We start from the raw sequence: 15,242 nt of genomic DNA on the forward strand, positions 1-15,242 counted from the left end.
TTTTACTTAATTATTCTTCAATCAAAAGTTTGTTATTTTAAATGGCACCGGAGTGTGCTGTTTTTTCTATCTCAGGCAGTATTTGGAAGAAGATCTGCCTGCGTTTTCTATGATCTTAGCAGACGTAACTAAGATCCGCTGGCTGTTCTCGACATTCTGAGGAGTAGGGTAACTTCAGAAAAGGGGAATAGCATGCGGGGTCCCCCGCAAATGAGGTATGTGCAGTACAATATTTTCTGGGAATGGAATTGACTAAGAAAACACTGCTGTGACCCATATGATGTAAGTACAGCCTTAAATGCAGTAGTAGCGACTGGTATCAGGCTGATAAATGTATGCGCAGTTGAGTTATTTTCTAGGGACTAGAATTTGACTGAGAAAATGCTGTTAATACTGAAATAATGCTTAAGCCTTATCTGCAGTAGAAGCGACTGGTAGCAGGCTTACTGATAACTTTGCATGACATTGAAAAAGTTTGTTTTAAAACGTTTACTGGCATGTTATTCGTTTTGTGAGGTACTTTGGTGATAAATCCTTTTTGGGCATGATTTTTTTCCACATGGCTAACGTATTTTTCTGCATAGAAACAGTTATATCAGGTCTCCCACTGTTGTAATATGAGTGGGAGGGACCTTTTCTTTTTAGCGCCTTGTTGCGCAGTTAAAATTCTAGCACAGTCTTCCTGCTTCTTCCTCCTTGATCCAGGACGTCTCTAGAGAGCTCAGGGGTCTTCAAAATTCGTTTTTGAGGGAGGTAATCAGTCACAGCAGACCTGTGACAGTGTGTTTGACTGTGATAAAAGCGTTAAATCTTAATGATATCCGTTTTTTGGGTATTGAGGGGTTAGTCATCCTTTTGCTAATGGGTGCAATCCTCTGCTAATTAATTCATTTACCGTTAAGAATTGTTGACTAATACTGAATTAGTTCTTTGTTATTCAACTGTGTTTGTTAAAAGCGTTGCAGCGTTTTTTATATTGCTTGTAATTTTATTGAAAGTAATTCCAAGCTTGCTAGCTTCATGGCTAGTCTGTTTAAACATGTCTGATACAGAGGAATCTGCTTGTTCATTATGTTCAAAAGCCGATGTGGAGCCCAATAGAAATATGTGTACCAATTGTATTGATATTACTTTGAATAAAGGTCAATCTGTACCGATAAAGAAATTATCACCAGACAACGAGAGGGAAGTTATGCCGTCTAACTCTCCTCACGTGTCAGTACCTTCGTCTCCCGCTCGGGAGGTGCGTGAGATTGAGGCGCGAAGTACATCAAGGCCCTTACAAATCACTTTACATGATATGGCTAATGTTATGAAAGAAGTATTATACAATATGCCCGAGTTAAGAGGCAAGCGCAATAGCTCTGGGTTAAGGACAGAGCGCGCCGATGACACGAGAGCCATGTCTGATACTGCGTCACAATTTGCAGAACATGAGGACGGAGAGCTTCATTCTGTAGGTGACGGTTCTGATTCGGGGAGACCGGATTCAGAAATTTCAAATTTTAAATTTAAGCTTGAGAACCTCCGCGAGTTGCTAGGGGAGGTGTTAGCGGCTCTGAATGATTGTGACACGGTGGCAATCCCAGAGAAATTATGTAGGCTGGATAAATACTATGCGGTACCGGTGTGTACTGACGTTTTTCCTATACCAAAAAGGCTTACAGAGATTATTAGCAAGGAGTGGGATAGACCCGGTGTGCCTTTTTCCCCTCCTCCGATATTTAGAAAAATTTTCCCTATAGACGCCACCACACGAGACTTATGGCAGATGGTCCCTAAGGTGGAGGGAGCAGTTTCTACTTTAGCCAAGCGTACCACTATCCCGGTGGAGGATAGCTGTGCTTTCTCAGATCCAATGGATAAAAAATTAGAGGGTTACCTTAAGAAAATGTTTGTTCAACAAGGTTTTATATTACAGCCTCTTGCATGCATTGCGCCTGTCACTGCTGCAGCGGCATTCTGGTTTGAGTCTCTGGAAGAGGCTATTCGCACAGCACCATTGGATGAGACTTTGAGCAAACTTAGAACACTTAAGCTGGCTAATGCGTTTGTTTCGGATGCCGTAGTGCATTTAACCAAACTTACGGCTAAGAATTTTGGATTCGCCATACAGGCGCGCAGGGCGCTATGGCTTAAATCCTGGTCAGCAGATGTAACTTCTAAGTCTAAACTACTGAACATTCCTTTCAAAGGGCAGACCTTATTCGGGCCCGGCTTGAAGGAAATTATTGCTGACATTACTGGAGGTAAGGGCCACACCCTTCCTCAGGACAGGGCCAAATCAAAGGCCAAACAGTCTAATTTTCGTGCCTTTCGTAATTTCAAGGCAGGAGCAGCATCAACTTCCTCCGCTTCAAAACAGGAAGGAACTACTGCTCGTTACAGACAGGGTTGGAAAGGCAACCAGTCATGGAACAAGGGCAAGCAGGCCAGAAAGCCTACTTCCGCCCCTAAGACAGCATGAAGACAGGGCCCCCTTCCCGGAGACGGATCTAGTGGGGGGCAGACTTTCTCTCTTCGCCCAGGCTTGGGCAAGAGATGTACAGGATCCCTGGACGTTGGAGATTATATCTCAGGGATACCTTCTGGATTTCAAAACTTCTCCTCCACAAGGGAGGTTTCATCTGTCAAGGTTATCAACAAACCTAGTAAAGAAAGAGGCATTTCTACAATGTGTACAAGACCTCTTAGTGATGGGAGTGATCCACCCAGTTCCGCGAACGGAACAAGGGCAAGGGTTTTACTCAAATCTGTTTGTGGTTCCCAAAAAAGAGGGAACCTTCAGACCAATCTTAGACTTAAAAATCTTAAACAAATTCCTAAGGGTTCCATCGTTCAAGATGGAAACCATTCGGACCATCCTACCCATTATCCAAGAGGGTCAATATATGACCACAGTGGACTTAAAGGATGCCTACCTTCACATACCGATTCACAAACATCATTATCGGTACCTAAGGTTTGCCTTTCTAGACAGGCATTACCAGTTTGTAGCTCTTCCCTTCGGGTTAGCTACGGCCCCGAGAATTTTTACAAAGGTTCTGGGCTCACTTCTGGCGGTACTAAGACCACGAGGCATAGCGGTGGCTCCGTACCTAGACGACATTCTGATACAAGCGTCAAGTTTTCAAAATGCAAAGTCTCATACAGAGATAGTTCTAGCATTTCTGAGGTCGCATGGGTGGAAAGTGAACGTGGAAAAGAGTTCTCTGTTACCTTTTCTAGGGACTCTTATAGATTCTGTAGAGATGAAGATTTACCTGACGGAGTCCAGGTTATCAAAGATTCTCAATGCTTGCCGTGTCCTTCACTCCATTCCAAGCCCATCAGTAGCTCAGTGCATGGAAGTAATCGGCTTAATGGTCGCGGCAATGGACATAGTGCCATTTGCGCGCCTGCATCTCAGACCGCTGCAACTATGCATGCTAAGTCAGTGGAACGGGGATTACTCGGATCTGTCCCCTTTGCTAAATCTGGACCAGGAGACCAGAGATTCTCTTCTCTGGTGGTTGTCACGGGTTCATCTGTCCGAAGGAATGACCTTTCGCAGACCAGATTGGACGATTGTAACAACAGATGCCAGCCTACTAAGCTGGGGAGCAGTCTGGAACTCCCTGAAGGCTCAGGGATCGTGGACTCAGGAGGAGAAACTCCTCCCAATAAACATTCTAGAATTAAGAGCAATATTCAATGCTCTTCTAGCTTGGCCTCAGTTAGCAACACTGAGGTTCATCAGATTTCAGTCGGACAACATCACGACTGTGGCTTACATCAATCATCAAGGGGGAACCAGGAGTTCCCTAGCGATGGTGGAAGTCTCGAAGATAATTCGCTGGGCAGAGTCTCACTCTTGCCACCTGTCAGCGATCTACATCCCAGGCGTGGAGAACTGGGAGGCGGATTTTCTAAGTCGCCAGACTTTTCATCCGGGGGAGTGGGAACTTCACCCGGAGGTATTTGCTCAACTGATTCGTCGTTGGGGCAAACCGGATCTGGATCTCATGGCATCTCGCCAGAACGCCAAGCTTCCTTGTTACGGATCCAGGTCCAGGGACCCGGGAGCGGTGCTGGTAGATGCACTAGCAGCCCCCTGGGTTTTCAATATAGCTTATGTGTTTCCACCTTTTCCGTTGCTACCTCGACTGATTGCCAGGATCAAACAGGAGAGAGCATCGGTGATTCTGATAGCGCCTGCGTGGCCACGCAGGACCTGGTATGCAGACCTAGTGGACATGTCGTCCTGTCCACCATGGTCTCTACCCCTGAGGCAGGACCTTCTAATTCAGGGTCCTTTCAACCATCCAAACCTAATTTCTCTGAGGCTGACTGCTTGGAAATTGAACGCTTGATTCTATCAAAGCGTGGGTTTTCGGATTCGGTTATTGATACATTAATACAGGCTCGGAAACCTGTTACCAGAAAAATTTACCATAAGATATGGCGTAAATATTTATATTGGTGTGAATCCAAGAGTTACTCATGGAGTAAGGTTAGGATTCCTAGGATATTGTCTTTTCTACAAGAGGGTTTAGAAAAGGGCTTATCCGCTAGTTCACTAAAGGGTCAGATTTCTGCTCTGTCTATTCTTTTACACAAGCGTCTGGCAGAGAATCCAGATGTCCAGGCCTTTTGTCAGGCTTTGGCTAGAATTAAGCCTGTGTTTAAAACTGTTGCTCCTCCTTGGAGCTTAAACTTGGTTCTTAAAGTTCTTCAGGGTGTTCCGTTTGAACCCCTTCATTCCATTGATATTAAGCTTTTATCTTGGAAAGTTCTGTTTTTGATGGCTATTTCCTCGGCTCGAAGAGTCTCTGAGTTATCTGCCTTACATTGTGATTCCCCTTATCTGATCTTTCATTCAGACAAGGTAGTCCTGCGTACTAAACCTGGGTTTTTACCTAAGGTTGTTTCTAACAGGAATATCAATCAAGAGATTGTTGTTCCATCATTATGTCCTAATCCTTCTTCAAAGAAGGAACGTCTTTTGCATAATCTAGACGTGGTCCGTGCCCTGAAGTTCTACTTACAGGCAACTAAAGATTTTCGGCAAACTTCTTCTCTGTTTGTCGTTTACTATGGACAGAGGAGAGGTCAAAAGGCTTCGGCTACCTCTCTCTCTTTTTGGCTTCGTAGCATAATATGTTTAGCCTATGAGACTGCTGGACAGCAGCCTCCTGAACGAATTACAGCTCATTCCACTAGAGCTGTGGCTTCCACTTGGGCCTTTAAGAATGAGGCCTCTGTTGAACAGATTTGCAAGGCTGCAACTTGGTCTTCACTTCATACTTTTTCCAAATTTTTCAAATTTGATACTTTTGCTTCTTCGGAAGCTGTTTTTGGGAGAAAGGTTCTACAGGCAGTGGTTCCTTCTGTTTAATGTTCCTGCCTTGTCCCTCCCATCATCCGTGTACTTTAGCTTTGGTATTGGTATCCCATAAGTAATGGATGACCCGTGGACTGAACACACTTAACAGGAGAAAACATAATTTATGCTTACCTGATAAATTTATTTCTCTTGTAGTGTGTTCAGTCCACGGCTCGCCCTGTCTTTTTTGAGGCAGGTTCTAAATTTTAAATTATAACTCCAGTCACCACTGCACCCTATAGTTTCTCCTTTCTCGTCTTGTTTCGGTCGAATGACTGGATATAACATGTGAGGGGAGGAGCTATATAGCAGCTCTGCTTGGGTGATCCTCTTGCAACTTCCTGTTGGGAAGGAGAATATATCCCATAAGTAATGGATGACCCGTGGACTGAACACACTACAAGAGAAATAAATTTATCAGGTAAGCATAAATTATGTTTTTTGTATTTCACATTACTAAAAATGACAATGAATGTTTTCTACAAAATTACAAAGCCATTGATAGCACCAAGAAGTGATTCTAGATATCAGGAAGACTAGCTTACTTTTTTCCTCTCCCATCTTGTTTCAAAAATAGGCCTAAGGCTTCCAAAGGTTATTTGGCAAAATGAATTTGGCCCTCTATACTTGAGTTTAACAAGATACTCCCTTCTTTTAGGATGTGGGCTCATTCTAGTTATGGCTTAACAATGGGTCAAGGATAAGACCTCTGTGTAACCCTGATCTTCCCTACATACATTTGCTTCTTCACAGCCTCATTTGCTCTGAACGTTTTGCAGGCAATAATTCTTCAGACTTCGCAAACAGAATTTTTCCCCTACCATGCCTTTGTATGCCTTTCTACTAAGCACCAGTTAAGACTTCTGTTATAGAATATGACTAGAAAACCATTTATGCTAAAATATGTTTTATCCATAATTTAAATTAAAAAATGTAAAAGAAAAACATTATTTTAAAATATAAATCTTGTTTTACTCTAGGGCACTTGTTTTCAAACCTGTCCACAGGCCTCCCTAACAGGCCACATTTTCAGGATTGCCTTGGACAAATTCTGAATCCTTACTTTTTACATTATCCTGCAAGACCCATACCTGGCTCCTATGAGTTAGAGCTTTTACCTGAGTACACATACACAAAAAGCAAATAAATAGTGCATACAGTGTAATATCATAGAAGCTCTTAGACTTGATTATGATTCCTGTACTGTTAAAAATATGAATTAAAAAATTTAAATGGTCATTTTATTTATTTTTTCTTTAGAAACATTGACAAGATTTTGTTTTCCCTACTTTACAGCTGTCTAAGGAGGCACTGTGTCACTATCCTATGTTTGTTTTGTTTTTTTGTCTGTTGTATGCAAGTAGTTTTTCTTCCTGTGGGACTGGTTGCTTCCTTTTCAGTTTCTCCATGTGATGTGTATTATCTTTTTCTTTTTTCTGACTTACAGCGCTCACTTTCGACAGCTGAAGAGGTAAAACAAACATATAATTTCCAAAGTAAGAGCAAGGCATGAAACAGCAACTTCCCTGCACCATTTAACTACACTTATGAAGTTTTTCTTTATCTGTTAGGTTACTTTTAATTAGCCCTTTATTTATTTTTTGTGAACCTCAAATAACTGTCCATGCTTTTTTACTGCTTGATATGCACTTTGAGGTAGTTTCTTTGATTTTTATCGTTACACGTTCATGAAATTAAGCCATATGCAGTAATGCTTTATTGAACTTCCAACTCCACATTTTGAAGCAGAGTTAAACAACTTTTCAGGATTTGAAGAACATTGTGGAATCACCTAAAGCATTTCAAGTAATTTACAAATTCTTTTTGACTCATGACGCATTCTCTGCTTTTGGGCACTTTTACGTACCAAACTTTTTATAGGGTCTCTTCTACACCACTTTCTCCTTTATCTCTAGGTCCTGTTTAATTTCTACTTACCTGAACTATGGTAATTTAGGCTGTAGCTCTATTGCAGATTCTGATTCTGATGTGAGCATTCTAAAACGTTTGATACTATATATATATTTCTTTCATGTAATTAGCAAGAGTCCATGAGCTAGTGACGTATGGGATATACATTCCTACCAGACCTCAAAATGCCTACAAATACACCCCTCACCACACCCACAATTCAGTTTTACAAATTTTGCCTCCCGTGGAGGTGGTGAAGTAAGTTTTTGCTAGATTCTACGTTGATATGCGCTTCGCAGCAGGCTGGAGCCTGGTTTTCCTCTCAGTGTGCAGTGAATGTCAGAGGGATGTGAAGAGAGTATTGCCTATTTGAATTCAATGGTCTCCTTCTACGGGATCTATTTCATAGGTTCTCTGTTATCGGTCGTAGAGATTCATCTCTTACCTCCCTTTTCAGATCGACGATATACTCTTATGTACCATTACCTCTACTGATTCTCGTTTCAGTACTGGTTTGGCTATCTACTATATGTAGATGAGTGTCCTGGGGTAAGTAAGTCTTATTTTTTGTGACACTCTAAGCTATGGTTGGGCACTTTATTTATAAAGTTCTAAATATATGTCTTTAAACTTATATTTGCCATGATTCAGGATGATCAATATTCCTTATTTCAGACAGTCAGTTTCATTATTTGGGATAATGCATATGAATAATCATTTTTTTCTTACCTTAAAAATTGTTTCAATTGACTTTTTTCCCTGTGGGCTGTTAGGCTCACGGGGGCTGAAAATGCTTCAATTTATTGCGTCATTCTTGGCGCAGACTTTTTTGGCGCAAAAAATTCTGTTCGTCATTTCCGGCGTCAAACTTGACGCCGGAAGTTGTTCATGTTTGCGTAATTTTTTTGGCGTTTTGCGACAAAAATGTCGGCGTCACCGGATGTGGCGTCATTCTTGGCGTCATTCTTGGCGCCAAAAATTAAGGCGCCAATAATGTGGGCGTCTTTTTTGGCGCTAAAAAATGTAGGCGTCATTCTTGTCTCCACCTTTTTTTCACTTTATTTCAGTCTCATTCTTCATTGCTTCTGGTTGCTAGAGGCTTGTTCATTGGCATTTTTTTCCCATTCCTGAAACTGTCATTTAAGGAATTTGATAAATTTTGCTTTATATGTTGTTTTTTCTTTTACATATTGCAAGATGTCTCACATTGAGCCTGGATCAGAATCTACTTCTGGAAAGACGCTGCCTGATGCTGGTTCTACCAAAGTTAAGTGCATTTGTTGTAAACTTGTGGTAACTGTTCCTCCGGCTGTAGTTTGTGATGAATGTCATGATAAGCTTGCTAATGCAGATAGTATTTCCATTAGTAATATACCATTACCTGTTGCTGTTCCTTCAACATCTAATACTCAGGATGTTCCTGTTAATATAAAAGAATTTGTTACTAAATCTATTAGGAAGGCTATGTCTGTTATTCCTCCTTCCAGTAAGCATAAAAGGTCTTTTAAAACTTCTCATTTTTCAGATGAATTTTTAAATGACCGTCATCATTCTGATTTGTCTGTTTCTGATGAGGATATTTCTGGTTCAGAGGATTCTGTCTCAGATTTTGACACTGATAAATCTTCATATTTATTTAAAATGGAATTTATTCGCTCTTTACTTAAAGAAGTTTTAATCGCATTAGAGATGGAGGATTCTAGTCCTCTTGATACTAAATCTACTAAGCGTTTAAATTCGGTTTTTAAACCTCCTATAGTTATTCCAGAAGTTTTTCCTGTTCCTGATGCTATTTCTGAAGTAATTTCTAGGGAATGGAATGATCTGGGTACTTCATTTACTCCTTCTCAAAGGTTTAAGAAATTGTATCCTGTGCCATCTGACAGATTAGAGTTTTGGGACAAAATCCCTAAAGTTGATGGGGCTATCTCTACTCTTGCTAAACGTACTACTATTCCTACAGCAGATAGTACTTCCTTTAAGGATCCTTTAGATAGGAAGATTGAATCCTTTCTAAGGAAAGCTTATTTATGTTCAGGTAATCTTCTTAGGCCTGCTATTTCTTTCGCTGATGTTGCTGCCGCTTCCACTTATTGGTTGGAGGCTTTAGCACAACAAGTATCAGACCATAATGCTCATAGCATTGTTAAACTTCTTCAACATGCTAATAACTTTATTTGTGATGCCATCTTTGATATCATCAGAGTTGATGTCAGGTATATGTCTTTAGCTATTTTAGCTAGAAGAGCTTTATGGCTTTAAACTTGGAATGCAGATATGTCTTCTAAGTCAACTTTGCTTTCTCTTTCTTTCCAAGGTAATAAATTATTTGGTTCCCAGTTGGATTCTATTATTTCAACTGTTACCGGGGGGAAAGGAACTTTTTTGCCTCAGGACAAAAAATCTAAAGGTAAATATAGGGCTGCTAATCGTTTTCGTTCCTTTCGTTAGAATAAGGAACAGAAGCCTGACCCTTCCCCTAAAGGAACAGTTTCTGTTTGGAAACCTTCTCCAGTCTGGAATAAATCCATGCCTTTTAGAAAGTCAAAACCAGCTCCCAAGTCCACATGAAGGTGCGGCCCTCATTCCAGCACAGCTGGTAGGGGGCAGGTTACGTTTTTTCAAAGACATTTGGATCAATTCGATGCACAGTCTTTGGATTCAGAGCATTGTTTCACAAGGGTACAGAATAGGTTTCAAGGTAAGGCCGCCTGCGAAGAGATTTTTTTCTCTCTCGCATTCCAAGAAATCCAGTGAAGGCTCAGGCATTTCTGAAATGTGTTTCAGATCTCGAGTTGACTGGAGTAATTGTGCCAGTTCCAGTTCTGGAACAGGGTCTGGGGTTTTACTCAAATCTATTCATTGTACCAAAGAAGGAGAATTCCTTCAGACCAGTTCTGGATCTAAAGATATTGAATCATTATGTAAGGATACCAACATTCAAAATGGTAACTATAAGGACTATTCTGCCTTTTGTTCAGCAAGGGCATTATATGTCCACAATAGATTTACAGGATGCATATCTTCATATTCCAATTCATCCAGATCACTTTCAGTTTCTGAGATTCTTTTTTCTAGACAAGCATTATCAGTTTGTGGCCCTTCCGTTTGGCCTAGCAACAGCTCCAAGGATCTTTTCAAAGGTTCTCGGTGCCCTTTTCTCTGTAATCAGAGAACAGGGTATTGCGGTATTTCCTTATTTGGACGATATCTTGGTACTTGCTCAGTCTTCACATTCTGCAGAATCTCATACAAATCAACTTGTGTCGTTTCTTCAAAGACATGGTTGGTGGATAAATTTACCAAAGAGTTAGTTGATTCCTCAGACAAAGGTAACCTTTTTGTGTTTTCAAATAGATTCAGTGTCCATGACCTTGTCTCTAACAGAAAAGAGACGTCTGAAATTAGATTTCCAAAATTCTAATGGAACGTTTGTTTGTACTGCTGGTGGCTCCAGCATGGCCTCACAGGTTTTGGTATGCGGATCTCATTCGGATGGCCAGTTGCCAACCTTGGACTCTTCCGTTAAGACCAGACCTTCTATCTCAAGGCCCTTTTTTCCATCAGGATCTCAAATCATTAAATTTGAAGGTATGGAAATTGAACGCTTGATTCTTAGAGGTTTATTATCGAGGTTTCTCTGACTCAGTAATTAATACTATGTTACAGGCTCGTAAATCTGTGTCTAGGAGGATTTATTATCGAGTCTGGAAGACTTACATTTCTTGGTGTTCTTCTCATAAATTCTCCTGGCATTCTTTTAGAATTCCTAGAATTTTACAGTTTCTTCAGGATGGTTTGGATAAAGGTTTGTCTGCAAGTTCCTTGAAAGGACAAATCTCTGCTCTTTCTGTTCTTTTTCACAGAAAGATTGCTAATCTTCCTGATATTCATTGTTTTGTATAGGCTTTGGTTCGTATCAAACCTGTCATTAAATCAATCTCTCCTCCTTGGAGTCTTAATTTGGTTCTGAGGGCTTTACAAGCCTCTCCGTTTGAACCTATGCATTCTCTGGACATTAAATTACTTTCTTGGAAAGTTCTGTTCCTTTTGGCCATCTCTTCTGTTAGAAGAGTTTCTGAGTTATCTGCTCTTTCTTGTGAATCTCCTTTTCTGATTTTTCATCAGGATAAGGCAGTGTTGCGGACTTCATTTAAATTTTTACCTAAGGTTGTGAATTCTAACAACATTAGTAGAGAAATTGTTGTTCCTTCATTGTGTCCTAATCCTACAAATTCTAAGGAGAGATCTTTACATTCTTTGGATGTATTAAGAGCTTTGAAATATTATGTTGAAGCTACTAAAGATTTTAGAAAGACTTCTAGTCTATTTGTTATCTTTTCTGGGTCCAGAAAAGGTCAGAAGGCCTCCGCCATTTCTTTGGCATCTTGGTTAAAGTCTTTGATTCATCATGCTTATGTGGAGTCGGGTAAATCCCCGCCTCAAAGAATTACGGCTCATTCTACTAGGTCAGTTTCTACTTCCTGGGCATTTAGGAATGAAGCTTCTGTTGATCAGATTTGCAAAGCAGCAACTTGGTCTTCTTTGCATACTTTTACTAAATTCTACCATTTTGATGTGTTTTCTTCTTCTGAAGCAGTTTTTGGTAGAAAAGTACTTCAGGCAGCTGTTTCAGTTTGATTCTTCTGCTAATAATTTCAGTTTTTATTAAAACTTTTGTTTTGGGTTGTGGATTATTATTTTTCAGCGGAATTGGCTGTCTTTATTTTATCCCTCCCTCTCTAGTGACTCTTGCGTGGAAAGATCCACATCTTGGGTATTTATTATCCCATACGTCACTAGCTCATGGACTCTTTCTAATTACATGAAAGAAAACATAATTTATGTAAGAACTTACCTGATAAATTCATTTCTTTCATATTAGCAAGAGTCCATGAGGCCCACCCCTTTTTTGTGGTGGTTATGATTTTTTTTGTATAAAGCACAATTATTCAAATTCCTTATTTTGATGCTTTCGCTCCTTTCTTATCACCCCACTTCTTGGCTATTCGTTAAACTGAATTGTGGGTGTGGTGAGGGGTGTATTTGTAGGCATTTTGAGGTTTGGGAAACTTTGCCCCTCCTGGTAGGAATGTATATCCCATACGTCACTAGCTCATGGACTCTTGCTAATATGAAAGAAATGAATTTATCAGGTAAGTTCTTACATAAATTATGTTTTTTTTATTTTTTATGTTTATATTACTAATACAAATTAGCTGGCAGATGTGCACTCTCAAATCTTAGGCGACTACTCCTAATGCTTTTTCTTAAACAAGTCTTTCTTAAAGGGACACTGAACCCAAATTTTTCTTTTGTGATTCAGATAGAGCATGCAATTTTACGCAACTTTCTAATTTACTCCTATTATTAATTGTTCTTCGTTCTCTTGCTATCTTTATTTGAAAAAGACATTTAAGATTTTTTTGTTCGTTCAGAACTCTGGACAGCAGTTTTTTATTGGTGGATGAATTTATCCACCAATCAGCAAGGACAACCCAGGTTGTTCACCATAAATGGGCCGGCATCTAAACTTACATTCTTGCATTTCAAATAAAGATACCAAGAGAATGAAGAAAATTTGATAATAGGAGTAAAATAGAAAGTTGCTTAAATTTCATGCTCTATCTGAATCACAAAAGAAAAATTTGGGTTCAGTGTCCCTGTAAACTACCCTCTCTTCTCACTGTGGTGTTTAAAGTCTACTGATTCATTACTATGTGACTTTAAATTTGTGTGTTAGCGTCTTTACATACATGTATTTAAGTACAGTTTATATCACATTTTGCTACAAAGATTAGCAGCATATGTAGTGTTATGAGAACTGAGCTGGTTTAGGTAATCTTCTAAATGGTTTTCTTGGATATTTGATGGTGTTCACTATATTCCTCCCCCCCCCATATTCACAAATTGACTTATGCCAAAATGAGTTGTTGAAATGGTGCACCAATTTCTTTGCTTCCTCCCCTAACTCCAAGAAAATAATTTGGTTAAACTTAAAGGGACATTAAACCCAAAAAATTTCTTTCATGATTAAGATAGATACAATTTTAAAAGTTTCCAATTTACTTCTATTATCATTTTTTTTTATTCTCATGTTATTCTTTGTTGAAGAGATACCTAGGTAGGTAGCGTGCACATGCCTGAAGCACTACACTGAAATAGTGCTGCCATCTAGTGCCCCTGCTAATGTGTAACATTGTTGTAAAACTGCTGCTATATAGTGCTGCAGACACGTGCACTTGAGCTTACATTTCTGCTTTTCCTCAAAGGATAACAAGAAACCTAAGAAAATTTGATAATAGATGTAAATTAGAAAGTTTTTTTTTTTAAATGTTATGTTCCATCTAAATCATGAAAAAAAGGGTTTTATGCTCCTTTAAAGGATAAAGCACATTGGACATTTAAATCTCAGACAAGATGTATGTACCCAGCAGCCTAGAATTTTAAACCTTAGCAGATATTAGTTCCCAACTGCTCCTTAAAGCATTAATCTGCCTAAAACATTAATGCTCTGACCAGATGCAAAGAAATCCTTAGTAGCCTCTATTCCAGATTTGTCCAAAAGGTATATTGGGATCTACTTGTAGATCTCTGTGCTGATCGTAGGTCACAAGAATTTCTTTGTTAAAAAAAAAAAGCACATGCATAAGTAGATCACACTGATAAACTTTACAAAAAAATGGGCACCTTTTGATCTGTACCATACAACTGCTGTCTGCTCTAACCCCATGTACTGTATACCTTAGGTGTGTGGATAGGGATGTGGGCGAGTAAAGGGTAGAATACTATGCCTGGCTACCATACTGACATAACAAAAAGGCTTGTATAATTACAGTAGCTGTTGCACTGCTAATGTATTTCACAATGACCAGGACTACTGTTATGTTATATATAAGAGAGTTCGTCTGGGTGTTTTGCACTACCCTCCCCCTGCATCTTAGTGTGACACAAAGCTTTCAAATACTATAGTCTTCGGGAGGTTTCTACAGCTTCTTTATATATATATATATATATATGTTACTTACTGCTTTCTCCTTGATAAAGAATTTTACATTTTATATCTTTAAAGGCAAGGTAAAGTGCGGTACATTTGCATACACCTATAGTGTGCTATTTAACACTGAAATGCAGTCGCTAACTTTTTATTAACTTTGCATAACGTATGCTGATGAAAAATAAATTATTTTATCCCTACCGTTTCGTCTAAAACTCCACCCCCTTCTACTTCCTTTTTTCTTTGTCTCATCGTAGAGACCCAAGCCACCCGCTATCGACGTCGGCATTTTGGACGTTCACGGATAAAAAAAAAACTTGTGCGCATGCGCAACTTTCGTAAGATACATTGTATTGAATGTATCAGACAGAGTCTTTTACCTTATTGTCCGTGAACTATCAACTTGATTATACTTACTATTTACGAGATCTCTCTCTGCGCAGCTGTTTGCTAAAGTACACTAATTTACACTGAGCATGCGCGACTCATGAACGCGCGCGGTCAATAATGTTGAGGATTACGGTCGGACGCATGCGCTCTGCGCTCTTATGACGTACAATATGCTGTGTTCACCACCATGTGGAGAAAGCATTGATTGGAGGACACAGTGGTAGCGAAGTGTCAATCATTTCTATAGAAAAGTCGGGCGGCCGAGGAATCGTTGATGTATGAAGTTTTAAAAATAAGAATTGCGGCTATATATATATAGATCCATAGAAAATGATGAATGAAAGTTATGCTAATTTTAAATGATATTTCAGAAATAGTTAACGAGTGCACACAAGTTTACCTTGCCTTTAAGTTATAGAAATGGATATTTTTGTAAATTAAAGGGACATTAAACACTTTTTTTTTTTTGTACAAATTGTGTTTCAACTTTCTCTTTAGAAAGGCCAGAAAGCAAAATCTGTAACTTGGGTTCTAAATGCTGCAAATTACTTAGATCAGCTATCTAATTTGCTTTTTGGC

General features: G+C 39.4%; 1 protein-coding gene across 2 annotated transcripts in view; it reads left to right on the plus strand.

The window, feature by feature from the left end:
- PPP6R1 (protein phosphatase 6 regulatory subunit 1) overlaps positions 1–15,242 on the plus strand; it is a 602,143-nt gene that overhangs the window by 382,627 nt on the left and 204,274 nt on the right. The window contains exon 16 of one of the 2 annotated variants that reach the window (XM_053690700.1): positions 6,813–6,836. The exons of the other annotated variant lie outside the window; for it this stretch is intronic. Coding sequence (XP_053546675.1) covers positions 6,813–6,836 — 24 coding nt within the window. The remainder of the gene's footprint in view (positions 1–6,812; positions 6,837–15,242) is intronic. 2 annotated transcript variants of the gene reach the window in all.

The sequence above is a fragment of the Bombina bombina genome, chromosome 8 (assembly GCF_027579735.1).
Source record: "Bombina bombina isolate aBomBom1 chromosome 8, aBomBom1.pri, whole genome shotgun sequence".
NCBI lineage: Eukaryota > Metazoa > Chordata > Amphibia > Anura > Bombinatoridae > Bombina > Bombina bombina.